The sequence below is a fragment of the Pogoniulus pusillus genome, chromosome 24 (genome assembly GCF_015220805.1).
Source record: "Pogoniulus pusillus isolate bPogPus1 chromosome 24, bPogPus1.pri, whole genome shotgun sequence".
In the NCBI taxonomy this organism is placed as follows: Eukaryota; Metazoa; Chordata; class Aves; order Piciformes; family Lybiidae; genus Pogoniulus; species Pogoniulus pusillus.
In genome coordinates this window covers 4305909-4332365 of record NC_087287.1, presented here as the reverse complement: position 1 = coordinate 4332365, position 26457 = coordinate 4305909, and the positions used below count along the sequence as shown (strand labels likewise).

General features: G+C 54.9%; 2 protein-coding genes across 3 annotated transcripts; one reads left to right on the top strand and one right to left on the bottom strand.

The window, feature by feature from the left end:
* Positions 1 to 570: 570 nt before the first annotated feature.
* RPLP2 (ribosomal protein lateral stalk subunit P2) lies at positions 571 to 8476 on the bottom strand. Of its 2 annotated transcripts, none has more exons than XM_064163123.1 (5): positions 8368 to 8476; positions 7773 to 7896; positions 4993 to 5041; positions 1121 to 1219; positions 571 to 690 (listed from the first exon to the last, which is right to left on the bottom strand). In XM_064163123.1, the coding sequence occupies exons 2-5, from the start codon at positions 7893 to 7895 to the stop codon at positions 614 to 616; spliced, it is 348 nt and encodes a 115-aa protein (XP_064019193.1). In that variant the 5' UTR covers position 7896; positions 8368 to 8476; the 3' UTR covers positions 571 to 613. The 2 variants fall into 2 exon arrangements, with proteins under 2 accessions (XP_064019193.1, XP_064019192.1); XM_064163122.1 differs by lacking the exon at positions 8368 to 8476 and adding an exon at positions 8249 to 8337.
* Positions 8249 to 26457, top strand: PIDD1 (p53-induced death domain protein 1). The gene is made up of 17 exons (XM_064163992.1): positions 8249 to 8556; positions 10484 to 10752; positions 11179 to 11550; positions 14349 to 14762; positions 15361 to 15558; positions 17093 to 17147; positions 17520 to 17721; positions 18316 to 18444; positions 18733 to 18912; positions 19905 to 20052; positions 20950 to 21085; positions 21277 to 21427; positions 22140 to 22263; positions 22650 to 22768; positions 23345 to 23452; positions 24402 to 24607; positions 25937 to 26457. The coding sequence occupies exons 1-17, from the start codon at positions 8249 to 8251 to the stop codon at positions 26172 to 26174; spliced, it is 3357 nt and encodes a 1118-aa protein (XP_064020062.1). The 3' UTR covers positions 26175 to 26457.

The window sequence follows — 26457 nt, the reverse complement described above, 5'->3', positions numbered from 1 at the left end:
AGACTGAGGGTGGGAGACACTGGCACAGGTTGCCCAGGGAGATTGTGAATACCCTCTCCCTGGAAGTGTTCAAGGCCAGACTGGATGAGGCCTTGAGCAGCCTGGGCTGGTGGGAGGTGTCCCTGCTCATGGCAGGGGGTTGAAACTGGCTGAGCTTTGAGATCCCTTTCTAACCTACCCAATCCATCCTAGGATTTGTGTCCCATCAAGAGCAGGACTTTTTTGTCCCAGATTTGATTCCAAGCACCCTGAAGCATTTCACTGGTGTTGTCCCTGGATCTTTTCACGTGTTAAATGGATCCTGGGAAACAAAACCCTTTCACTAGAGAATAGAAGGGACTCTTTCTTGAGGAACTGGCATGAATGAGTATGGGGAAGGTGAACTTCATAGCAAAATTAGTATCCAGGTCACACTAACTTAACCATTCCCTGAGTACTTTAAAGGAGTCAAGTCCCATGGCTTGTCATAACCTTCACCTCCCTGATTTAGACAGCTACAAATCAAAGCTTGGTCAGAGCAGCTGCCTGAACCCAGCAGCAGCTGTATGGTTATGACAAACAAACTCCAAATCCATTTTAAACAAAGGATTTTAATAATCTCTCTAACAAATAATTAATCAAAGAGGCCAAATCCCATATCATCATCTGACTCTTCAGATTCCTCTTTCTTCTCTTCTTTCTTCTCCTCAGCTGAAAGGGAAACAAAAAAAAAGACCAAGAGAGTGCTAAGCATTTACATTTTTGGCACCACAGATTTCCAAGAGGGACAATTTTGGTGCTCTCAGCTTTTGTCTTATTGGTATTTTAGCCTCTATGGTTCATCTTGTTCCCTTCCCAGAGACAAATACACCCAAGGGACACTGACTTTGCAACTGATGGTGACATCAGTCTGAGACTTGGTTCTAGGCCAGACCAACCTTAAAGTGGCTAAAGAGCAAATTCTTCTGACAGCCCAAAGGCAAAGGACTGTTCAGTTCACACTTTAATCAGAGAGTGAGCTGCCAAAGTTAGCTCTGTGATCAAATCCTTGAAAAGCCCTGAGATTTGGGCTCAGCTGTTAAAATCTTACAGACATCCAAGTGGAAACGCCCTGGACCAGCACCACTCTGTCTGTACTCACCTGCAGCAGGGGCAGCAGCAGCAGCAGGAGCAGCAGAGCCTCCTCCAGCAGCCACAGCCACAGCTCCCCCAGCTGGCATGCTGGCCAGCTTCCCGTTACCTGAGCAGCACAGGAGGGAAAGGCTTTCAACACTCAACACAAACAGCCAGGTGCAGGGAAAGGAACAGAGAGAAGAGTGCAGAACAAACCAACTGCTCTGTCTCACGCACTGAGAGGGGATTTAAGACATCTTTATCAGTATCTGAGGGCTGGGGGTCAGGAGAGGGGTGGACAGGCTCTGAACACTTGCTCCCTGGGATAGCACAAAGCAGCAAATAATAAAGTAAGGGCAAAGTGCAAGAAACAGAGGGTACCAAATTGTCCATGGCACAGCAGTGTGTCCTGCTGGCCCAGAGGGCCAGTGGGGTCCTGGGCTGCATTCAGAAGAGTGTGTCCAGCAGATACAGGGAGGTTCTCCTCCCCCTCTACTCTGTCCTGGTGAGACCTCATCTTGAGTGCTGCATTCAGTTTTGGGCTCCCCAGTTGAAGAGGGACAGGGATCTGCTGGAGAGGGTCCAGCAGAGGGTTACGAGGATGATGGGACTGGAGCACGGCCTGCTGAGGAGAGGCTGAGGGACCTGGGGCTGAGAGACTGGAGAAGAGAAGACTGTGAGAGGATCTAATCAATGTCTATAACTGTCTGAGGGCTGGGGGTCAGGAGTTGGGGGACAGGCTCTGCTCACTTGTGCCCTGGGATAGGACAAGGAGCAATGGATGGAGGCTGCAGCACAGGAGACTCTACCTCAACACAAGGGGGAACTTCTTTACTGTAAGGATCCCAGAGCACTGGCACAGGCTGCCCAGAGAGGTTGTGTAGTCTCCTTCTCTTGGGCCTTTCAAGACCTGTCTGGATGTGCTCCTGTGTGCCCTGAGCTAGATTTATGGTCCTGCTCTGGCAGGGGGGGTTGGACTCGATGATGTCTTTAGGTTCCTTCTAACCCCTGACATCCTGTGACTCAACCTGGCACTGTTAGCTCAAAGGAATAAGAGGAACAACAAGAAACTATCCTAAGACAGAGTACAAGACTCACAAAGGCTTATCCTGAGGGCCCTGACTGTACCATTTCAAGTTTGCTTCTGTCCTTTCAAAACTGTGGCAAACTCATCCAGGTTTACAGATGCAGGAAATTCAGAGTGCAGTTTAGCATCCCAAAAATGGACAATTTCAGTGCACCTCAAAATTACCATGTAAGCAGCACTGCCTTCCCTCCTGCCAATTATTAAGGGTATAGAGAACTGCAAGGGCAGGAGTGGATCACATCTAAGGAGAGAATCACTGAATGGTAGGCACTGGAAAGGACCTGTGGAAATGGAGTTTAAGCCCTCTGCCAAAGCAGGGGCACCTAGGGCAGGCCACACAGGAACACAGCCAGGTGGGTTTGGAATCTCTGCAGAGGAGAAGACTCCACAACCTCTCTGGGCAGCCTGCTCCAAGGAGCCATTAACTCTCACATCAAATAAGTTTCAACTCGAGCTGAGGTGCAACTTCCTGGGATCCAGTTTGTGTCCAGTGCCTCTTGTCCTGTCACAGGACAGCACTGAAGAGAACCTGGCCCCTTCTGCTTCACACCCACCCCTCAGATATTTACAGACATCCATAAGATGCCCTCTCAGCTGCTCTTCTCCAGACTAACCAGCCCTAGGGTTCTCAGCCTGTCTTCATAGCAGAGGTACTTCTGTCCCTTCAGCATCCTCATAGCCTCCATTGGACTCTCTCCAGTATATCCCTGTCCCTCTTCAACTGGGAAGCCCAGAACTGGACACAGTGCTCTACATGTGACTCACCAGTAGAGGGGTAGGAAAACTTTCCTTGCCCTGCAGGATACACATCTCTTAATGCACCCCAGGACTCCATAGGCCTTCTTGGCCACAAAGCCACATTGCTGCCCTAGGGATAACTTCTTGTCCACCGGGACTCCAAGGTCATTCATGGCAAAGAGCAAGGTATTTTCAACCTATCTCCAGCTCCTCATGAACCCTCTTGCATCTCCTTTGAGATCAGCAAAGTGATTTCTGCCAGGCTTTTGCAGAGCCAGCTGCTCCTCTGGCATGCCCCTTTCACATAGCAAGGCTCCCATGGCACTCGGAGGTGGCACATGAAGCCTGCCTGCCCACATTCCAATTCTGGGAAGCAGTTTCTAAATAAGCCCTTCTGACTTCAAGCTCTAATAAAGCAGCCAAGTAAACAAGCATGTTTCATCTGCATGGCAGAGTGTTCTAGGAAACTATTTATTTAAGGAAAAAAGCCTTACAGAGAGAGCATGAGTGCTGGAAGCACGTGGGCAACAGCTCTCTTAGGTCTCCCCACGGACAGAACTCTCCAGTTACTGCTCAGAACAGAAAGGTCCTGCCAACCTTTAAGCAAATCAGGTCTCAAAATTCCCTTTTGCCTAAGCATTTGCAAAGAAAATTAGGAATTAATCAAAAAACTTTGCACTGCCTCAGCTCTGCTAGATTTCAGCCCCATGGCCCAGTCAAGCCATTATCAGAAGTTGCACCTTTGGGAGGAGTCAGCAGGTTAAGAGCAATTCTACAGAAGCAAGCACAAGGGAGAGGCCTGGAACACAAACACTACGAGGGGAGGCTGAGGGAGCTGGGGGTGTGCAGCCTGCAGAAGAGGAGGCTCAGGGCAGTGCTCATTGCTGCCTGCAGCTGCCTGCAGGGAGGCTGTAGCCAGGTGGGGTTGGGCTCTGCTGCCAGGCAGCCAGCAACAGAACAAGGGGACACAGCCTGAAGCTGTGCCAGGGCAGGTCTAGGATGAAGTTCCTGGCAGAGAGAGTGACTGGCATTGGAATGGGCTGCCCAGGGAGGTGGTGGAGTGGCTGTGGCTGGAGGTGTTGAAGCCAAGCCTGGCTGGGGCACTTAGTGCCATGGTCTAGTTGGGCAGGGCTGGGTGCTAGGTTGGGCTGGCTGAGCTTGGAGCTCTCTTCCAGCCTGCTTGATTCTATGAGTCTAATCTTGAAGAAGAGGGAATGTCAGGCTTGGGGTGCTCTGATGAGAGGTGTCCTGGAGACAATGCTGGGGAAGGGTCTGGAGAACAGGTCTGGTGTGGAGCAGCTGAGGGAACTGGAGGTGTTTAGAATGAGACACCTCATTGCTCTCTACAGCTCCCTACAGCTGAGGGTTGGGCTCTGCTCCCTAGTCTCACGTGAGGGAAGGAGAGGAACTGGCCTGAAATTGTGCCAAGGAAGGGTTAGGTTGGAGAGGAGGACACATTTTTTTGCTGCAAGAGTGGCCAGGGCTTGGCACAGGCTGCCCAGGGAGGCAGTGCAGTCCCTGTGCCTGGAGGTGTTGCAGCAAGGGGTGGGCATGGCACTTGGGACCATGGTTTGGTGGCCATGGTGGGAGTGGGTTGATGGTTGGACTGAATGATCTTAGAGGGCTTTTCCCACCCAAACAATTCTCTAATTCTGTCATCACAGAGGGTGGAACTGTGCCCTAAAGGTGAACTCCCATTTTCATTGAATATTATTTACATTTAAGACTCCTGTTGCTTTACAGGGCTGGTGAGTAAATGCAAAAGAAAAGCGTCCCAGAGAGCTCAAGGACAGGTAATTCTTTCTCTGATCATCTTGTCCAGAAAACCAGGTCATGAGCACACACTCAGTAAGCTCACACATCTTCCAGTTTTCCAGTTCAATGTAGTCCACAAGCGAAACCCAGCAGGTACTGGCACCCACCTGCAGGGAATAAGAATGGACCTGGAGCTCAGCATGGGGGTCCTCAACCAGTGCTACACTGCTGAATAAGCAAGGACTTGGCAGCATTTCTGTGCTCTCAGGTCTGTTACCAAAGCAGCAGAGGCAGTTGTGTAGCACTCAAGCTTTACTTACCCTGAGCAATGACATCTTCAATGTTCTTCCCATTCAGCTCACTGATAACCTGGGTAAATGAAGTTCAGAATGTTAGCAGTTCCCACACAGCACCAGTAGAAGCTACACTTAAGCACTGATTAAGCACCCAGTGCAATGTCTCCATCCTCCTTATCCAGCCCAAACATTCCTTATTCTCTGTGGAAGAAACAGGACATTGGAATGAGAACTTCATTAAGTCTTTCACACTTCCCTGTGACAGCTCTTTCACTACATCTGTTGCAATGGATTCATAACAAGTCCAAGGACCCTGCAGTAAGGACACACAGATGTTGTGAAGCCAGTTAGGAAACCCCACTAAAGCCCTGTTGGTCACCAAGGGACTGGTAAAGTATCTTGCTTAATGCCCACTGGAAGGGCTCTGAACCACTTGGCCCTGGAGCAGGAACCACAGGGGCTCGTTCCCAAGCACTACCAAATGTTACAGCCAAGCTGGCAGCTGTACCCCTGCAATGGAACAAAGAGTGCAAACTGCTTTTACCACAGTTGTTGCTGGGATGAAGAAAGCAAAAGACACCCCCTGAAATGCTAACAAAGCAAGCAAGCAGTTAAAAACCAAAACGTGACAGTCCTCACTGGTGACTCCCTGATAGCAGGGCTCAGTGCTGAGCCACTAGAGGGCTTTTCCCAAGAGCTTTCCAACAGTGCTGAGACCAGGCCATGCCTGCGTCCTTGCTTCACCCAGAACAGAGTGCTTAAGACTTGACTGGAGTGACACTGGCACAAGATACAGCCCATGCAAACAGCAAAGGACCCAAACAAATCTCAGAGAAGCTTCCTGGAGACTGGAGGATCAGAGAAAACTCATTTATGAAGGGATTAAATGGAAAGCCAAACCTGAAAGACTTGGCATGTAAGGAGGGGCACCACGAGTTAAAACAAGACCCTAAACCATGCCAAGGATGCTGTCAGCTCTGCCAACCCACACCTGCTTGGGCCTACTTTAATAAAACACTGTCTCCAGCTGGGGGTTTTCCCTCCACAACTCTGGAAACACTCTCCATACAAGTATGAGCCAGCTGTTAAGATCACTTTTGGGGTCTTCTTTTCCATGGGCATTTATTTGAAGTCCAGAAGGCTGAAAGTCTGTTATAGCACAAGCAACATGCCAATGGATACACTCTTCTTAAACACCTTGGTTTGCAACACAACCACTTCAGCACTTATGCCCAGGAACTTCCATATCACAGAAACAAAGCGTTAGGGGTTGGAAGTGACCTTGAAAGACCACCCGGTCTAACACCCTGCCAGAGCAGGGTCACACAGGAACCCATTCAGGTGGCTTTGGAAAGGCTCTAGAGGAGACCCCACAGCCTCTCTGGGCAGCCTGCTCCAGAGCTCTGTCACACTCACAGTGACAAGGTTTCCCCTTCTGTTCTGCGGCACTTCCTCTGCTCCATCTTGCCCCCAGTGCCCCTTGTGCTGCCCTTGCCCATCCCTGAGCAGATCCTGGCTGTGTCCTCCCCACACTGCCCTGCACACCTTTAGCCCAGCAGTGAGGGCAGCCCTCAGGCTGCTCTGCTCCAAGCAGCCCCAGCTCCCTCAGCCTGGCCTCACAGGAGATGGGCACTGCCTGCAGCACCTTGGGGCCTCTGGGCTGGGCTCACTGCAGCACTTCCCTGAGGTCGTTCTGGAATTGAGGGGCCCAGAACTGGACACAATATTCCAGCTGTGGGCTCAGCAGGGCAGAGCAGAGGGGCAGCAGAAGTTCTCTGACCTACTCACCACAGCCCTTCTAATGCACCTAAGGATGCTCTTGGACTTCTTGGCCACCAGGGCACATCATTGGCTCCTGGGCATCCTTCTGCCCTCCAGAACCCCCTCTCTTCTGTGCTGCTCTCTACCAGATCAGTCCCCAGCCTATAGTGGTCCATGTTAGAATTTGCCTGTTTCTTGGTGAAGAGACAATTGACTGTTTGCAGCATAGGCCCTCAAGTCTTAGCTTTGAGTCACTACTGACCAAAACCCCCAATGAGATATGAATCAGATACAAATTTCACACAATCACAGAACTGCCAGGGTTAGAAAGGACCTCAAGGATCAGCCAGTTCCAAAGCCCTGCCATGGGCAGGGACACCTCACATTGGAGCAGGTTGCTCAAGCTACATCCAGCCTGGCCTTAAAAACTCCAGGGAGAGGGCATCCACCACCACCACCCTGGGCAACCTGTGCCAGTCTCTCACCACCCTCATGGTGAAAAGCTTCCTTCTAACATCTAATCTAAATCTCCCCTCCTCTAGCTTGGATCCATTCCCCCCAGTCTTATCACTACCTGACACCCTCAAAAGTCCCTCCTCAGCCTTCCTGTAGCCCACTTCAGACATCAGAAGGCCACGATAAGGTCTCCTCAGAGCCTTCTCCTCTCCAAACTGAATAACCCCAACTCTCTCTGCTTGCCATACACTATGTCACGACGTGCAGCCCACAGACACTGAGATGTAGCCAACAACCCCCTGAAAACTTTTAGGCTGAAAATCAGAAGCCAGCAGCACCTGACAGATAGCTTTATGCTGGGCAGATGTTAAATAACAAACCAAACTTCTACAACAGCCTTGTCAAACTGGTTCTGACTGGCTAAGTGCTGCTTCAAAAGCCACACATGACAACCAGAGAACGTCTGGACAAAGTAAGACTAAATCACAACGGCAAAGGCAGCTAAAGAAACACTGAAACCAAGGAAACAGATCCAGTGCCTGATGCTGACCGGGACAGGAGCACCGGGAGTTAAGGGACAACACTACCTTGTTCATGCGTTCATCGTCTGTCTCGATGCCAACGCTGTCGAGGATCTTCTTTAAGTCCTTTGACGTGGGAGCCTCATTGCCGCCGAGGACGGCCAGGAGGTAAGCCGCGACGTAACGCATCCTAGAGAACGACAGAACTGGACAGTGAGGGCTACGGATCCGCTTACACCTCCAGAGAAAGCCGCAGGCCTCCCCCTCCCGTCCACAGTCGCTCTGCTCTACTCCCAGGCCGAAGCCCGGGGCAGGCGAAGCCGCACACACCGCGCAGCTGCCGCCCCTCCCGCGCCGCGCCAGGCTCCCAGCTGAGGCCATACCCAGCCCGAGCGCCCAGCGCGGCCTAGCGCCGCCAACCCCTTCCTGAGAAGGGCAACATCGCTGCCTTCTGGAGCGCTATGCCCTCCGCCGGCATCCCCCCCGAGCTGCCCGCGCCTCGGCCGGTCCCGCCCCGCTGCAGGCCCAGGCCGGGAGAGCACATGGCCGCCGCCTCCCGACACGTTCCCCGCTCCAGCGGTGCAGCCCGAGGCTGGGCGGCGGCAGGGGCCGAGAAGAGCCGTTCGCAGGGGCGGGCAGGGCCGGGGCTGCCGCCGCTTACTTGCAGGAGGTGGCGGCGGAGGAGAGCGGCCCGGGGCGTGCGTGCGCGATGGCGGCTGGCGGCGAGAGGGAGGGGCCGCGCCGGGGCCACGCCTTCTTCCCGCCGCCCCGCAACAACGCGGGCTGCCATTGGGCTGCGCCGGCCGGGCACTGACCAATGGGCAGCGGAGCATGCGCAGAAGCGCGCTGGGTGCCGGGGGGGGCGGCGGGCGTGGGGCGGCAGTGGCGCCGCAGGACCGGACGGGTTGGAGGGCAGCTCCGAGCGCACCCAGCCCAACCCAGCACCCAGCCCAACCCAGTCAGCCAGACCATGGCACTAAGTGCCACAGCCAGGCTTGGCTTCAACACCCTGTGCTCTGCACTGGTTAGACCTCACCTTGAGTGCTGTGTTCAGTTCTGGGCCTCCCAGTTTAGGAGGGACATTGAGATGCTTGAGCGGGTCCAGAGAAGAGCGACGAGGCTGGGGAGAGGCCTTGAGCACAGCCCTACGAGGAGAGGCTGAGGGAGCTGGGATTGGTTAGCCTGGAGAAGAGGAGGCTCAGGGGTGACCTTATTGCTGTCTGCAACTACCTGAGGGGTGGTTGTGGCCAGGAGGAGGTTGCTCTCTTCTCTCAGGTGGCCAGCACCAGAACGAGAGGACACAGCCTCAAGCTACATCAGGGGAAGTTTAGGCTGGAGGTGAGGAGAAAGTTCTTCACTGAGAGAGTCATTGGACACTGGAATGGGCTGCCCGGGGAGGTGGTGGAGTCGCCGTCCCTGGAGCTGTTCAAGGCAGGATTGGACGTGGCACTTGGTGCCATGGTCTGGCCTTGAGCTCTGTGGTAAAGGGTTGGACTTGATGATCTGTGAGGTCTCTTCCAACCTTGGTGATACTGTGATACCTTCAGGGAGCTGGGGGTGTGCAGTGTGGAGAAGAGGAGGCTCAGGAAAGACCTCGTTGCCCTCTGCAGCTCCCTGAGAGGAGGCTGGAGCCTGGTGGGGATTGGGCTCTTCTCAAGGCAGCCTTGAGTTGCACCAAGGGAAGGTCAGGTTGGACATCAGCAAATTTGTTCACTGAAAGGAAGTGTCAAGGCCTGCCCAGGACAATGATAAGGTTCTCTATCCCTAGAGGGATCTAAAAGACACAGATGTGGTGCTAGAGAACATGATTTAGCACCAGATTTGGCAGTGTTGGGTTATTGGCTGGACTTGATGATCTCAAAGGTCTTTTCCAGCCTGAAAGATTGGATCAGCGGAGCTCTGCCTGGGGTGGGGGCAGCAGCTCAGCCTGGGCAGGCAGGAGCTGCTTACCTGGCTGATCCCCTCACCATGGGATCACAGGAGTTACTGCCCAGCTGCGGGGCACTGCATTTCTTCTTGGCTTAGGGAAACGAATAAAAGTGGGAAGTTTACATCGTGCCAAAGAACAACCAACCCAAATAACTCATCACTGCTGCAGCAGGGGGGCTGTGAGCTCGGGCTGGCCCCATTCCTGCACTGGTTCCCCCACTCCAGCTCCCCCATTCCTGCACTGGCTCTCCAGCTCCCCCATTCCTGCACTGGTTCCCCCACTCCCTCTCCAGCTCCCCCATTCCTGCACTGGTTCCCCCACTCCCTCTCCAGCTCCCCCATTCCTGCTCCAGCTCATCCATTCTTGCTCCATCTCCCCCATTCTTGTGTTGGTTCTCCCATTCCTGCTCCTCCATTCTTGCTCCATCTCCTCCATTTCTGTGCTGGTTCTCCCATTCCTGCTCCTGCTCCTCCATTCTTGGTCCATATCTCCCATTCCTATGCTGGTTCTGCCATCCCTACTTTAGCTCCCCTATTCCTGCTCCAGTTCCCCTATTCCTGTACTGGTTCCCCCATTCCTGCTCCAGCTCCCCCATTCTCACTCCAGCTTCCCATTCCAGCTCCCCATTCCCGCTCCATCTCCCCCATTCCCGCTCCAGTTCCCCTATTCCCACTTCAGCTCCCCTATTCCTGCTTCAGCTCCCCTATTCCTGCTCCAGCTCCCCATTCCCACTCCAGCTCCCCCATTCTCACTCCAGCTTCCCATTCCAGCTCCCCATTCTCGCTCCAGCTCCCCATTCCCGCTCCAGCTCCCCGTTCCCGCTCCGGTTCTCTCCCTGGCTTTTCAGGGACAGCTCTCCCCCGGTTCCCGCGGGCCGAGCTCCCATCCGAGCCCATGTGAGCGGCACCGGGACGGGACGGGACGAGGTGCCCAGGCCGCGGCGGCGGGAGGCGAAGCTGGCTCCGCGCCGTTGCGGTGCCGTTGCGGTGCCGCTCCGGTGCCACGGCCTCGCCTCGCCGCGCCAGCTCGCCCCGGGCCGCTGCCCCTCGTCCCGCCGCATCCGGCACCTCCTCCGCTGCGTCCCGCCCGGCGCCTCCCGGAAGCGCCGGGGCCGAGGCGGGCCGGGGCAGCCCAGGCCCTGTCCCCGCTGCGGAGGGGTGAGAACGCCGTGGCCGTGCTCAGCCAGGGGGCAGGTGGCCAGGCTGTGGCTCCTGCCGGGGGTTCGGCGGGGACCGAGCCTCGGCTGCGGGGCCCTGTGGGGGTGCTGAGGCCCTGAAGACCTCATCTAGTGGGAGGTGTCCCTGCCCATGGCGGGGGGCTGGGGCTGGGGGAGCTGTAAGGTCCCTTTCACCCCCTAAGCATTCTGTGATGCTATGAATTGCTGCTCTCCCTGCCAAGAGACTCCTCCATGGCATCCATCCCCCCAAAGCTTTCAGTGCCACTCATGCCATCCCTCCTGCCCTCTCACTGTGACGATAAACAGTTCCCAGCCACTCTGGCTAGGGCAGGAGGCCTTCACTGTGCACTTGTCTTCTCTTTCAGAACCATCATTCCTCCTCCTCCTCATCCCAGCCGCCTCATGGTGCCGCCTGTGCCTGTCTGCCTGGCAAGTCAGAGCATGTCCAGACCCCGTGGGTGAGACGCAGAAGATGGCAGAGCTGCTGGGGCTGGGGGACGAGCGTGGGGAGGAGGCTGTGGGGGCTGCAGGGCTTGCTGAGCGCTGCCTGGCAGACAACAGGCTGAACCTGGACGTGTACCCGGACGGCTGCCGCCGCTTCCTCCGCCTGCTCGAAGGGCGGCGGCCAGAGGTGGTGCAGGTGGAGTTCCTCCGGCTCAGCAGCAACGATCCCCTCCTTGGCACCACGCTGGGCATCCTTCCTCAGCTGGAGTGCCTCAGGTCCCTGGTGCTGAAAGGTAAATTCCTGGGCTCCATCACCAGCCAGCTTTCCTAGGCTTAAGGGTTTGGGGGGTTGATTCTGCTCTTCACAGCTGGACGACGAACTGCCCTCGGGGTTGTTTTGCTCCTTGCTACAGCCTGCAGACTTCAGCAGGGCACAACTTCCAGCCTTCCTTCCTTCCTTCCTTCCTTCCTTCCTTCCTTCCTTCCTTCCTTCCTTCCTTCCTTCCTTCCTTCCTTCCTTCCTTCCTTCCTTCCTTTCCCCCTTCCTTTCTTCCTTTCCCCCTTCCTTCCTTCCTTCCTTCCTTCCTTCCTTCCTTCCTTCCTTCCTTCCTTCCTTCCTTCCTTCCTTCCTTCCTTCCTTCCTTCCTTCCTTCCTTCCTTCCTTCCTTCCTTCCTTCCTTCCTTCCTTCCTTCCTTCCTTCTTTCCTTCCTTCCTTCCTTCCTTCCTTCCTTCCTTCCTTCCTTCCTTCCTTCCTTCCTTCCTTCCTTCCTTCCTTCCTTCCCCCCTTCCTTCCTTCCCCCCTTCCTTTCTTTCTTTCCCCCTTCCTTTCTTTCTTTCCCCCTTCCTTTCTTTCTTTCCCCCTTCCTTTCTTTCTTTCCCCCTTTCTTTCTTTCTTTCTTTCTTTCCCCCTTTCTTTCTCTCTGTCTTTCTTTCTCTCTTGCTTCCTTTCTTCCTTTCGTTGCTGCAGCTACCTGGGGACCAGGTTTTGGGGGTTGCTTGGCTTGATGCCACAACAGTTTTTTCTGTAGCCATCCTCTGGAAGAGCATTTTCTGCAGTTACACAAGGAGAGGGTGTTGAAAGGAGTTGGGATTTGGGGGAGAGCTCCTCTTTCGTTTTTTGGGAGCTGTCTTTGCTGTGTTTCCATCTAAACCAATCCCAGCTTGACCCTTGCTTAGTGTCAGCACAGAGCAGAGCTCAAAAGAGAGGCAGCTCAGCATCTTCTCAGAGGTATGGCTCAGGAGGGTTGCACCCTCTTTGATAAGCTGACAGCTAAACTGAATGAACTTGCTGCTCAAATAAGATGCTTTTAATGTAGACCACAGGCAGATGCTAAACCATTTACATTTCCATTCCAGTGAGGATATTATCTGAAGATAAGACCTTCACAAAATATCTGAGGCTTTTAAAATGTCAGCCTAGATTAGATCACTCTTTGACTTGCTCATCTCTTTATTACAGCAGGAGCTCAACACCAAGGTACAGTTTCTGTGCCAGGCTGAATTGTTCTCTCTTTGTTTTGCTCCCCTTTTAAAAGAGGAAAGAGCAAAAAAGAAAGGAGTTTGTGGCCAGAATTCATGGCTCTAGCTGAAACCTCTGAGGTTTGATTCTTTAGCTGCCTCTGATTTCTCATGTGGATAATGTGCTTTGTCTTGTTCCCCCTTGTGTGAGGTGAGGATAGGGGCATTAGCTGTTGCTAGCCTTGGTTTGTGGCACCTCAAACAGGCTGAAGTGAATCATAGAATCATAGAATCAAGCAGGTTGGAAGAGAGCTCCAAGCTCAGCCAGCCCAACCTAGCATCCAGCCCTGCCCAGCCAACCAGACCATGGCACTAAGTGCCCCAGCCAGGCTTGGCTTCAACACCTCCAGCCACGGCCACTCCACCACCTCCCTGGGCAGCCCATTCCAATGCCAATCACTCTCTCTGCCAACAACTTCCTCCTCACATCCAGCCTGAACCTGCCCTGGCACAGCTTCAGGCTGTGTCCCCTTGTTCTGTTGCTGGCTGCCTGGCAGCAGAGCCCAACCCCACCTGGCTACAGCCTCCCTGCAGGTAGTTGTAGTGCAATCAGATGCTTCACTGAGCCCTCCTGTACAAAGTGCCAGCTGAGTGGTTCTCATTTTTCACCATCAGGCATCATTAAACCCCTTTGTTTGCCCCCTGCTGTGTGTGATAGAGACAGCAGTGGAGGGAGAGAAGGGAATGATGAAGAAGTGGAGACTTCTGGGAGTTTCCTTTTGCTTGCTTGGCTTATTTTTTGTGGGTGCATCCCCACTCCAGCTCGAGTGCCACAAGCTGGGGTGGAGAACTTGTGTCCATCCCTCAGTGTGCTCTCTCACCTGCACAATACTCAGTTACCCCCCTGGTTTCACTGCTTTCCTCACATCTGCTCTCCAGTTGTGCAAGGCTTAGGGTTGGAAGGGACCTCAAAGCTCAGCCAGTCCCAACCTATTGCCATGGGCAGGGACATCTCCTGCCAGCCCAGGTCACTCAAGGCTTCATCCAGTCTGGCCTTGAACACCTCCAGACAGGAGGCAGCCACAGCCTCCCTGGGAAACCTCTTCCAGTGTCTCCCCACCCTCAATGATAAGAATTCCTTTCTCATCTCTAGTCTCAGTCTCCCCTCTTCCAGCTCCAAGCCATTGCCCTTTGTCCTCTCACTGCAAGCCCTCAGGGCTGTTAGTCCCTCAACAGCACAGGCATGAGGAGTGATTCCAGTCTCTAAAGTGGTGTGTGTTGGTGGGGAAGGAGAGTGGGAGGCCTTGAGGAATATTGCCACCTTGCTGAAGGGTGGCAGATGGGTGGCATGGCCTAGCTCCTTCTGGCTTCAGCTCCAGGTGTGCTTAGCAGAGCTCTAGTGCCTCTCTTGATTTCATACCAAGCCTTCACCATTACATCCCATTTGCTGATCAGGAAAGGGAGGTGAGCAGCAGAACCCCCACTTGTCTGTGAGTGCTTTGTAGTCAGAGCTGTTCATTATGACCAGCAACTCTCCACCTTCTGGGTCTCTGTGCCACAGGCTCTCAAAGGAAGCTGCAGAGGTGCCCCTGTAGCATGTTGACCTCTTCCTCCTCTTCCCTCCACACCCAGGTGGCCATGCCAGGGATGAGTTTGGTTCGTGCCAGCTTGGCTCTCTGACAAGCTTGCCACCAGATATTGGGAACCTGAAGTGTCTCACCCACCTGGATCTCAGCTTCAACAGCCTCTCTGCCTTGCCCAGCTGCATCCTGCACCTCCCCAGGCTCCGTGTGCTCCTGGTGAGCCACAACAGCCTGGTGGCACTCCCAGAGGACTTTGGCTTTCTGAGCAAGCTAACTTTCTTCTCTGCTATGAAAAATCAGCTGAAGGACTTACCTCAGAGCATTGGGGAGCTGGTAGAGCTGCAGGACCTGGATCTCTCTGAAAATGCTTTGGAATTCCTGCCTGAAGAAGTTGGGAATCTGCACAAGTGCACAGAACTGGATCTCTCTGGGAATCGCTTATCGAGCGTCCCAGACTGCTTAGGTAAGTGTTTCCCAGGGGGAAAAGGAAAGGAGATGGGGAGCTCTGGGGGCTGTCTTGGAGCCCTGAGCTGCTTGGTCTCTGTTTAGCATTGAATCATAGAATGATAGAATGGTTTAGGTTGGAAGAGACCTCAAAGCTCAGCCAGTTCCAACCCCATGCCATAGGCAGGGACACCTCCCACTAGAACAGGTTGCTCAAGGCCTCATCCAACCTGGCCTTGAACACCTCCAGGGAGGTTGTGGAGCACAGAGCACAGATTGGGATCTTTGATCACATTCTGTGCTTCTGTCCTCCACAGCCTCCCTGGGCAACCTGTGCCAGTGTCTCACCACCCTCACTGCATGGTTTGGTGGCCACGGTGGGGCTGAGTGGCAGGTTGGACTGAATGATCTCAGAGAGCTTTTTCCACCCAAACAATTCTGTGATTCTCTAAAGTGGAAATGAAAAAGCACTAACAACAAAGCAGCTGGTGCTGTCTGCTACCTTCCCCAGGCTGTGTGCTGTGCTGGGAAGCCTGTGGGTGGGCTGGAGCTGCTGTGCAGTGCAAATTAACAGCACGGCCTGGGGGGGCTCAGCTCTGCCTTCTGCTCCCGCACAGGCAATCTGAAGGCTCTGCGGCGGCTGCATCTCCACAGCAACCTGCTGCTGACTGTCCCTGCCTCTCTCGCCAGCCTGCCCAACTTGTCCAGGCTTGATCTGCAGAACAACTGTCTCCGGGCCGTCCCCCCCGCGATCCAGAGCTCGCCCTTCGTGCACCTCCGAGGCAATCCCTTAGGAGAGCTAGCTCCACCCGCTGGTAATTTCATGGCTGCTGTGGCTGCTGCCCAGGTCCTGCCCTCCATCACATTTGGGTTAGAGAAGACAAGCAAGGGGCAGTCAGATGAGTGGTTATGTGTATCTTGAGTGCTGTGTCCAGTTCTGGGCTGCTCAAGTCAAGAGAGATGTTGAGGTGCTGGAAGGTGTTTGGAGAAGGGCAGCAAGGCTGGGGAGAGTCCTGGGGCACAGCCCTGTGAGGAGAGGCTGAGGGAGCTGGGGGTGTGCAGCCTGCAGCAGAGGAGGCTCAGGGCAGAGCTCATTGCTGCCTGCAGCTGCCTGCAGGGAGGCTGTAGCCAGGTGGGGTCAGGCTCTGCTGCCAGGCAGCCAGCAGCAGAAGAAGGGGACACAGCCTCAAGCTGTGCCAGGGCAGGTTCAGGCTGGATGTTGTTAGTAAGCAGTTGGCAGAGAGAGTGATTGGCATTGGAATGGGCTGCCCAGGGAGGTGGTGGAGTCACTGTGCCTGGAGGTGTTTAAAGGAGGCTGGATGAGGCACTTAGTGCCATGGGTTACTTAATTAGAAGATTTAAGGTGATAGGTTGGAGTCAATGATCCTAGGGGTCCTTTCCAACCTGGTTAATTCCGTGTGGTGCAGCAGCCAGGCTGGAGGGCAGGGATCCATCCAGAGGGACCTGGGCAGGCTGCAGAGCTGGGCACAAGCCAAGCTTGAGAGGTTCAACAAGACCAAGTGCAAGGTCCTGCAGCTGGGTTCAGGCAATGCCAAGCACAAATCCAGGCCGGGCAGTGAGTGGCTGGAGAGCAGCCCTGAGGAGAGGGACTTGGGGGTGCTGCTGGAGGAGAAGCTCAGCAGGAGCCAGCAGTGTGCACTTGCAGCCCAGAGAGCAACCAGAGCCTGGGCTGCAGCAGCAGCAGTGTGGCCAGCAGGGCCAGGGAGGGGATTCTCCCCCTCTGCTGTGCTCTGCTGAGACCCCACCTGGAGTCCTGCATCCAGCTCTGGAGCCCCTGGGACAAGAGGGCTGTGGAGATGCTGGAGAGTGTCCAGAGCAGGGCCAGGAGGATGCTGAGAGGCTGCAGCAGCTCTGCTGTGAGCACAGCCTGAAAGAGTTGGGGCTGTGCAGGCTGGAGCAGAGGAGGCTCCCAGGGGACCTTCTTGTGGCCTGCCAGGATCTGAAGGGGGCTACAAGAAAGTTTGGGAGGGACTTTTTAGGCTGTCAGGGCGTGCCAGGACTGGGGGGAATGGAGCAAAGCTGGAGGTGGGGAGAGTGAGGCTGGAGGTGAAGAAGTTGTTCTGCACCATGAGAGTGGTGAGAGGCTGGACTGGGTTACCCAGGGAGGTGGTTGCTTCTGAGATTTCCTGGGGCAGAGTTAGCATTTCTAGGACATCTTGGGACCCTTCAGTCTCTTCCATCCTCCTGCTGATGCTCCATCTGAGGCAGGCAGCAGTGTGGGCAGGGTTCTGTTAGCCACTTCACGCAGATCAGGATTAAGTCAAAACCGTTCAGCCTTTCTTACCTATTCTGTCTCCTCCTCCTGCCCAAACCTTCTTCTTGCCATAGATGAATCCAGCACCAGAAGGCTGCAGAGACTCATCCTTGCATCAGGAGAGGACAGGTAGGCTTCTGTTGTGAGCAGCTTGGATTGGGAAGGTCCCGTGGTGGCACTGCATGTGTGGGGAGCAGGCTGCGGCCCAGGCAGGTCAGTAAGGGTAGGAGATTCCTCTGAAGTCACTGCACAGTGGCAGGCACAGCTTCACAGATTGCATTGGGTGGGAAGGGACCCTCCAAGGACATCCTGCCCAACCCCCCCTGCAGGCAGCAGCAGGCTGAACAAGGCTGAGCTTGAATGGCTCCAGGGATGGGGCCTCAAGCACAGCCCTGGGCAGCCTGTGCCAGGCTTTCCTCACCCTCACTGTGCACAACTTCCTCTTGAGGTCCAAAGAACTTCTTCCTTGTGTCCAACACATGCATGCATTTCTTCTGGAAGCTTTACAGTCACCTCTGAAGGCTGCAGAGTGGCCCTGGCCAGTGGCATCCATTTCTACTTCCCACCTGGGGCTGCAACTGAGCCTCTGCAGATCTACTTCCAAACCCTGGCACCAGACCCTCAGTGGGTAAAGCTGAGACATCATGATGTCCTGCTGAGTGGAGTCCTGGAGCTGCAGCCTCATGGGGTCAGATTCCAGCAGGTGAGGACACAACCAGGCCATCTCCTGGTCACTCTGCCTCTACAGTAGCCTGGCAGGGTCTGCTGAAAGAACCTTTTGGGACTTTGTGGCCACCTCCCCTTACAGCTGCTGCTTCTGAGTAGCTGCAGGGCTGCCTTTTAAAGGGCTGCTGAGACTCAGGAGAGGACAGAGCCAGCTCCTCCACAGTCACTGTGCTGGTCTGGCTCTGCTGTCACCCTGCTCCTGTGCCAAAGGCCAAGTGCTGTTCCAGCTGTTCCAGTCTTTGGCCGAGCAGAAGGATCTGAATCCTTCCCTAGATGCCTCACTGTGTAGCTTGCATGCCAGCAGCCCCAGCACAGCTGACAGCAACTGCCTCCACGAGTTGGTTTGCCCTTAGTGCCCACAGGCAGCTGATTTTCCTCCTGCTGTCACACTGCACCTGACATCTCCTCCCTGGAGGCTGCAGAACAGAGCAGGCTCCTGTCTCCTCCTCCTCCTCTCCTGGTGCACAGGCCACACTTCACCCTGCCCCTTGTCTGCACAGGAAGCCACAGAGCAGAGCCAGGCTGGGGCTGCCCCTCTCTGTGGCTGTCTGATGGGATGCTCTTTGGCCAGGAGGTGCACATCTGGATGCCCTGTGCCACCCCTCAAAGCCTTCCCCAGCGTGAGGTGGTGGTTCGGACCTTCAGTGGGCAGAGCTGGAGCGACCTGAGGACAAGAGTGGAGCAGAAGAGGAAGTCAAAGGTAAGCAGCTTGGCACGACCACGGCACAGGTGGGACCTGTTCCCCTCCCTGGGTTGGGCCAGCCCAGAGTCAGCCCATTGGAAACATCCCACAAGCTGTGCTTGGACCAGTGGAGCTCAGCTCCAGGTTTCCTCTCTCACGGAGCTCCTGAAGGGGATGAGTTGCAGCCTGCTGTTCTCCATCCCTGTTCTGCTGCTTCCATCTGCTGCTGGCCCTTCTTTTCCTGCCTTCATGGTGCAGTGTTCTGTGCCTCTAAGGTTTTCTCCTCTTGCCTGTCTTCTGTCACAGAAGCATGTGGCTCACTGCAGTGTCCTTCACTTCTCCTGGTTCCTGGTGGTGTCTCGACTGGTGCAAAACGAATGCAAAGTGCCAGCAGAGGGAACGTTGCTCTTCTCCAGCGTGGATCCCAGCATCAAAGTGACCTTTCCTCCTGGAGTCACTAAAGAGACTCGCAGTGTCAAGCTGCAGGTACTACAGGCTTAAAGATCAGGCTCTGCCCAGCCCTAGAGCTGTGCTTGTGCCACGGCAGGTAGGCGACTGAAAGTGAGAAAGAGGCTGAGGAGAGACCTTTTGGCTCTCTGCAACTCCCTGAAAGGAGGTTGGAGCCAAGTGGAGGTTTATAGATTCATAGAATGAGTTGGGCTGGAAGGGAGCTTAATGATCAGCCAGTTCCAACCCCCTGCCATGGGCAGGGACACCTCCCACCAGCACAGCTTGCCCAGGGCCTCATCCAGCCTGGCTTTGAACACCTCCAGGGAGGTTGTGGAGCACAGAAGCACAGAATATGATCAAAGATCACATTCTGTGCTGCTGTGCTCCACAACCTCCCTGGGAAACCTGTGCCAGTCTTTTCCCACCCTCACTGCCAACAATTCCTTCCTCATCTCCAGTCTCAATCTTCCCTTTTCCAGCTTCAATCCATTCCCTCTTGTCCTGACACTCCCAGCCCTATCAAAAGTCCCTCCTCAGCTCTCCTGTAGCCTCCTTCAGGCTCTGGAAAGCTGCTGTAAGGTCTCCCTGGAGCCTTCTCTTCTCCAGGCTGAACAGCCCCAACGTGTTCCCATAGCAGAGGTTCTGCACCCTTCTGGTCATCTTTGTGGCCTCCTCTGTATCCTCTCCAAGAGCTCCAGGTCCTTGTCCAGTGTTTAAGAGCTCAGTGAGTGAGCCTGGGTAGCATTATCTATGTGGATTCCATTCTGAAGCCTCTAAAGCCTCTGAAACCAGTGGTGCTGTAGAGTTTGTAGGTAGTGCAGAATGCTTCTGTCCTGCCTTGCTCTGTCCCAGCCTGCCAGGTTGACACCAGTATCAGGGCAGACACCAGCCAAAGTTCACCACACTTCCATTGCCCACCAGATCCTGAACCAGGAGCAGCTTGCTGGGTGCTAGGGGAACTCAGTCAGCCATGAGGAGGTTTTAGGGTGCCTGACTGCTCTGCTTCCTGTGCTGCCTTCCATACGTAGGTGCTGCCTGTCTCTTCAGAAGAGCTGGAGGACATCACAGCTGAGCATGGATGCAGAGCCAGTCCCCTGCTCTGCCTCTCCCAGGACTCCCTGCTGGATTTCCTCAGGCCAGTGAGGATTCAGCTGCCCCTTCCACCCGGAGTCACAGGTCAGTTACCCCCAAAACTGGAAGAGAGGGACTCTGTGTGTGGAAGTTCTGCAGCTTCTGTACTGGGAGGGTGCTGGAACTCATGTGGCCAAGAAGCAGCCTGGCCTGAGATCAGCAGTGGTGTGGCCAGCAGGAGCAGGGCAGGGATTGCCCCTGTGGGCTCAGCACTGCTGAGGCCACAGCTTGAATGCTGGGGTCAGTTTTGGAGCCCTTGCTTCAAGAAGGACATTGAGGGGCTGGAGCAGGTCCAGAGAAGGGTAATAAAGCTGGGGAAGGGTCTGCAGAGCAGGGCTGGGGAGGAGCAGCTGAGAGAGCTGGGGGTGTGCAGTGTGGAGAAGAGGAGGCTGAGGGCAGAGCTCATTGCTCTCTGCAGCTCCCTGAGAGGAGGCTGCAGTGAGGTTGGGGTTGATCCTTTCTCCCAAGTTACGAGTGATGGGATGAAAGGAGATGGCCTCAAGTTGCACCAGGGGAGGTTTAAGTTTAGGTTGGATATAAGAAGAAGCTTCTTCACTGAAAGGGTTCTCAAAGGCTGGATCAGGCTGGCCAGGGAGGTAGCTGAATTCCCATTCCTGGAGGGATTTAAAAGAGGCAGAGATGTACTGAGGGCCAGGATTTTAGCCCCAGCCTTGGTGGAGTTAGAGAATGGACTGGATGAACTTAAAGGGCTTTGCCAACCAACATGGTTCTGTGGTTCTGTTCTACCAGAACGTTCTGGAAGCACTGGGGCAACCTTCTCCTTTTATTGTTGCTCTTTGTTGACCAAACTTTAGTCCTAGATGCTGAAGATAAGGTCATGAGCCATAATCTGGTGCTTCTGAGACATGAATCACCCAGAGCTGTGGCCAGGAGGAAAGGCTTCTGCTGCACACAGTGTCTCTGGGTCACTGTCATCCTCAGGGCTCAATCTGGATCGGTCAAGGCTGCACCTTCTCCACAGTGACCTGGAAGGGCAGAGCTGGGATGACATCACCAGTGAGGTGGTGCTGGAATTCAGCCATCTTTATGCAGTGTTTGAAGTCACTCACTTCTCCTGGTGAGTCCAGAGCTGGTGCTGAGCTCAGCCTGGAGCCTTCCTCTGCCTGGCTTTTCCCGCAGGCTGAGCAGGGATCCTACTGCAAACCCTTTGCCGCTCAGGCCCGGCTTAGAGCTTTGCCTGTCCCCATCCCTTTGTACAGTCTCACAGGTGGCAGGATCCCTCCTTTTGCTTAACCCCTTCTCTGCCAGGTACTGGCTGTGGTACACCACCAAGACCTACATTGGAGGCATTGCCAGGAAGGTCTACGAGCGGCTGCGGATGTACCGAGTGAACTTCATTGCCCTGCAGAGGAAGAAGGACCCCGAGCAAGTGCTGCTGCAGTGTGTGCCCAACCACAAGGTCAGCCCTGGGTTGCATTGCCTTGCACCTCAGCTTCCTGCTGCAGTACTGTGTCCAGTTCTGGGCCCTCCAGTTCAAGAAGGAACAGGGACCTGCTTGAGAGAGTCCAGCACAGAGCCACAAAAACATCCCATGGCTGGAGGTGTTCAAGGCCAGGCTGGCTGAGGCTGTGTGCAGCCTGCTCTAGGGTAGGGTGTCCCTGAGCATAGCAGGGGGCTTGGAACTGGCTGCTCCTTGTGGTCCCTTCCAACCCTGACTCATTCTGTGATTCTATATTCAAGCTGAGGCTGGACAGGTCTCTGGCCAGCCTGCTCTAGGTTAGAGTGTCCTTGCCCATGGCAGGAGGGGTGGGAACTGCCTGATCCTTGTGGTCCCTTCCAACCCTGACTGATTCTGAGATTCTATGATTCTGTATTCAAGCTGAGGCAGGACAGGACTCTGGCCAATCTGATCTAGTAGAGGATGTCCCTGCTGACTGCAGAGAGGATTGGACTGGATAAGCTTTGGAGATCTCTTCCAACCCAGAGCATTCTGTGACTGATTCTCTGACTCCCCCTGGGATAGGAGGGGGTGTGTGGGGGTTGTTTCTTTCCATGTCAAACAGACTTCCCCTTGCTGAAGGCGAGAGGACCGTTATGGGTGTAGGGACATGGGTCAGGGGACAGATATGCTTCAGACTAAGCATGAGCCCCTGTGTTGTCATCCTTCCCAGGTTGAGCCAGTGCTGAAGAAGCTGCAGGAGCGCTACAGAGGCCCTGAGCCCTCGGACATGGTGGAGATGTTTGAGGGAGAGCAGTTCTTTGCGGCCTTCGAGAGAGGCATCAGCATCGACGCGGGTAAGGTGCTGCTGGGCTCCTCTCTGCTCCTGCCTCTTGTGCTTCTCCAGCCCCAGCTGTGCTTCTGCCAGGGCCTTTACTCCTCCATAGCATTGCTCTTTGTCCCCAGCTTGCTCACTACTCACAGCAGCCTGCCTGTGGACAGTGATCACAGAATGATAGAATGGTTCGGGGTGGGAAAAGCCTTCTCAGATCATCCAGTCCCACCTGCAACCCAGCCCCACCATGGCCATCAAACTACAAGTGCCATGGCCACACCTCCAAAGAGACAGAGGTGTGATGCTGAGGGTCAGGGCTCAGCAGTGACCTTGGTAGAGTTAGAAGCTGGTTGGAGGTGATAGCCTCAGAGGCTTTACCACTGACAGCAGTGAGGCTCTCCCACGCAGAGCGCCCTGACTGCGTTGCTGGCCGCCTCGCCTTCGTCTTCTACTCCCACCTGAAGAACATGAAGGAGATCTACATCACCTCACCTATGGACAGGAAGGGCCAAGCTGTCAAAGGCCAGGTGAGCAAACAGCTCCTCTGTCTTTTCCTTGCCTCCTCTGTCTCACCAGTGCTCCTCATAGAATGGGTTAGGTTGGAAGTGAGCTCAAAGCTCAGCCAGTTCCAACCCCTTGCCATAGGCAGGGACACCTCCCACTAGAACAGGTTGCTTAAGGCCTCATCCAGCCTGGTTTTGAGCACCTCCCTGAGCAACCTGTGCCAGTGTCTCACCACCCTCTTCCTATCATCCAGTTTGAATCTCCCCTCTGCCAGTTCAAACCCTCCTGTCATTACAAGACCATCATAACCATCTCAGAAGTGACTCTCCCCCATGGTTTTGGATTTCACTGCCTAAAACAGGAGCTCCCTTGTGGCTTGGCCCTCTGATTGGCATTGCTGACAGCAAGGCTTGGTACTGAGGCCAAGCTTTATGGTAGAACCTCAATGCTCTTCCCTGTTGCACCTAATGTGGAGGCTGTTACGGGCTGAGGGTAGGTGAGGAACGCTGGCTTCATCCCTCCCCAGACCCAAAAGAAGTGATGCAAACAGCTTTGGCCACTGTGCTGCAGCATCATTGCATCTTTTCTCTTTGGCAAAGGTCTCTTTCTACCGAGGGGAAGTTCCCAAGAGCATCCCTGAAGATGCTAGCAGGAGGAGGAGAGGAGCAGACTCCCTCTGGCTCGCCACTCTGCCCATCAAGCTGCCTGTGAGTTGATTTGGCTGCTATGGAAACACTCAGCTGAGTGGGGGAAGAGCTCAACCTGCCTGCTCAGCTCACTGAGGCTCTCTGCACAGCAATGGGATTGATGAATGACAGCAAGAAATGGCTGCCCAAGAGTGTCATGGGCACTGAGTCACAGAAGGACAGGTTGGAAGGGACCCCAAAGGTCCATAGATTCACAGAATGTGTTGAGGTGGAAGGAGCAGAGACACCTCCCATCAGCACAGGTTGCTCAAGGCCTCATCCAACGTGGCCTTGAACACCATGGGGAGGTTGTGGAGCATAGAAGCACAGAATGTGTGGGGAAGAGACAGGCCCATGGTGTGCTTTGTGTGTCTGCAGGGCTCCTCTGAGGCTCAGGTTAGGCCTCTTTGGGTTGCCAGTCAAGAAAATGTGTTGGTTACTTTTGTGTTTCCCCCTTCTTCTATGAGGAGAGGAGATTGTTTAGCCTGCAGCAGAGGAGGCTCAGGGCAGAGCTCATTTTTGCCTGCAGCTGCCTGCAGGGAGGCTGTAGCCAGGTGGGGTTGGGCTCTGCTGCCAGGCAGCCAGCACCAGAACAAGGGGACCCAGCCTCAAGCTGTGCCAGGGCAGGTCTAGGCTGGATGTTGTTAGGAAGTTGTTGTCAGAGAGAGTGATTGGCATTGGAATGGGCTGCCCAGGGAGGTGGTGGAGTGGCTGTGGCTGGAGGTGTTGAAGCCAAGCCTGGCTGGGGCACTTAGTGCCATGGTCTGGTTGGTTGGGCAGGGCTGGGTGCTAGGCTGGGCTGGCTGAGCTTGGAACTCTTTTCCAGCCTGCTTCATTCTGTGACTCTCTGATTCTATGAAGCCTGCCCTGGCTCCAGCCTCCTCTCAGGTGTGTGGCCTGAGCAGGCAGACACTGCCCTCCGCATCACCAACGTGCTCAGTGTGCTGCCTCTCTGCTCTCTGTGACACAGCAACTGAAACCCTGCTGGGCTGACAGCTCTGCTGCCCTGAACGGCTCCTCCTTCCCTCCCCTGAACCTGGGCAATGCTGAGACTGGCTACCTGACACAGGCCAACCTGCTGGGCATCGCCAGGCGCCTGGGCCCCGACTGGCAGAGCGTTGGCCTCAACCTGGGCCTCACCTACCAGCAGATTGAGCGCATAGGCTACAACAACAGGTAAGAGGAGACCCCCACCCTGGGCAGCAGCCAGCCAGCAGCTCTGTGCCATCTCCAGCCCACGAGGAGAAACACTTCTCTGCTTGCAAGGTGTCCCCCTGAAGCTGTGTCATTAGGTTGAGGTTGGTTTGAGGAATGGTTCTTATAAAGAAGAGAATTGGAGAGTCACAGAATGGGTTGGGTTGGAAGGGACCTTGAAGCTCAGCCAGTTCCAACCCCCTGCCACGGGCAGGGACACCTCCCACCAGCACAGGTTGCTCAAGGCACTCATAGAATGAGTTGGGTTGGAAGGGACCTTGAAGATCATCCAGTTTCAAGCCCTCTGCCATGGGCAAAGCCTTGGAACTAAATGATCTTCAATCTTCCACCAGCACAGGGTGCTCAAGGCCTCATCCAACCTGGCCTTGAACACCTTCAGGCAGGAAGCCTCCACAACCTCCCTGGGCAGCCTGTGCCAGTCTCTCCCCACCCTCACTGCCAACAATTTCTTCCTCATCTCCACTCTCACTCTCCCTCCTCCCAGCTCAAAGCCACTGTCCCTTGTCCTGGCAGTCCCAGCCCTTGTCAAAAGTCCCTCCCCAGCTTTCTTGTAGGACCCTTTCCATGGCAATGTGACCTCTGTTTCCCAGGAAAATATTCCCTGCTTCCTGACAAGGTTTTTAGTCATAGAATGATTAACGTTGCAAGAGACCTCTGAGATCACTGAGTCCAACCATAACTCAGTCCCACCATGGGCATCAAACCATGGCCCCAGGTGTCAGAAGCTTTCCTAGAGAGATTTTAGTGCAGGAACTGCAACTGCTGCCTGATGGGTGGGGAAGAGGCAGGCCCACGGTGAGCTTCGTGTGTCTGCAGGGCTTCTCTGGGGCTCAGGTTAGGCCTCTTTGGGTTGCCAGTCAAGAAAATGTGTTGGTTATTTTTGTGTTTCCCCCTTCTTCTATGAGGAGAGGAGATTGTTTAGCCTGCAGCAGAGGAGGCTCAGGGCAGAGCTCATTGCTGCCTGCAGCTGCCTGCAGGAAGGCTGTAGCCAGGTGGGGTTGGGCTCTGCTGCCAGGCAGCCAGCAGCAGAAGAAGGGGTCAGAGTCTGAAGCTGTGCCAGGGCAGGTCTAGGCTGGATGTTGTTAGGAAGTTGTTGTCAGAGAGAGTGATTGGCATTGGAATGGGCTGCCCAGGGAGGTGGTGGAGTGGCTGTGGCTGGAGGTGTTGCAGCCAAGTCTGGCTGGGGCACTTAGTGCCATGGTCTGGTTGGTTGGGCAGGGCTGGGTGCTAGGTTGGGCTGGCTGAGCTTGGAGCTCTCTTCCAGCCTGCCTGATTCTGTGACTCTTACAGAGACGACCTGGATAAGCAGATCCTGGAGATGCTTTTCTGCTGGGCTCAGCAGAACTCGAGGGACGCTGCCTGCGTGGGCAGGTTGGTGGCAGCCCTGAAGGAGAGCGGGCGGCAGGACATCGCCGAGGAGGTGGAAGCCATCCTGGAGCTGGGCAGGCACAAGTACAGGGAGTCCATCCGCAGGGTGGGCCTGCAGCAGGGCAGCAGCACAGAGGACTCTGCCATAGCTACCATGTAGCACCTGGTAGAAGGAGCTGGCTGCTCTCTGGGGTCACTCAGACCCACAGCAATGTCTTGGGGCTCGCTTCAAGGGCCAGGAGTTTCCTGAGGAGCTGGCTCTGAGCAGTGTGTGGAGCTCTCTTGGGTCTCTCAGTTGCCAGCTCTGCCAAGGCCAAGCAGCTCTGAGTGTATTTTCATAGAATCATAGCATGGGTTAGGTTGGAAGGGACCTCAAGGATCAGGCAGTTCTAAGCCCCTGCCATAGGCAGGGACACCTCCCACTACAACAGATTGCTCAAGGC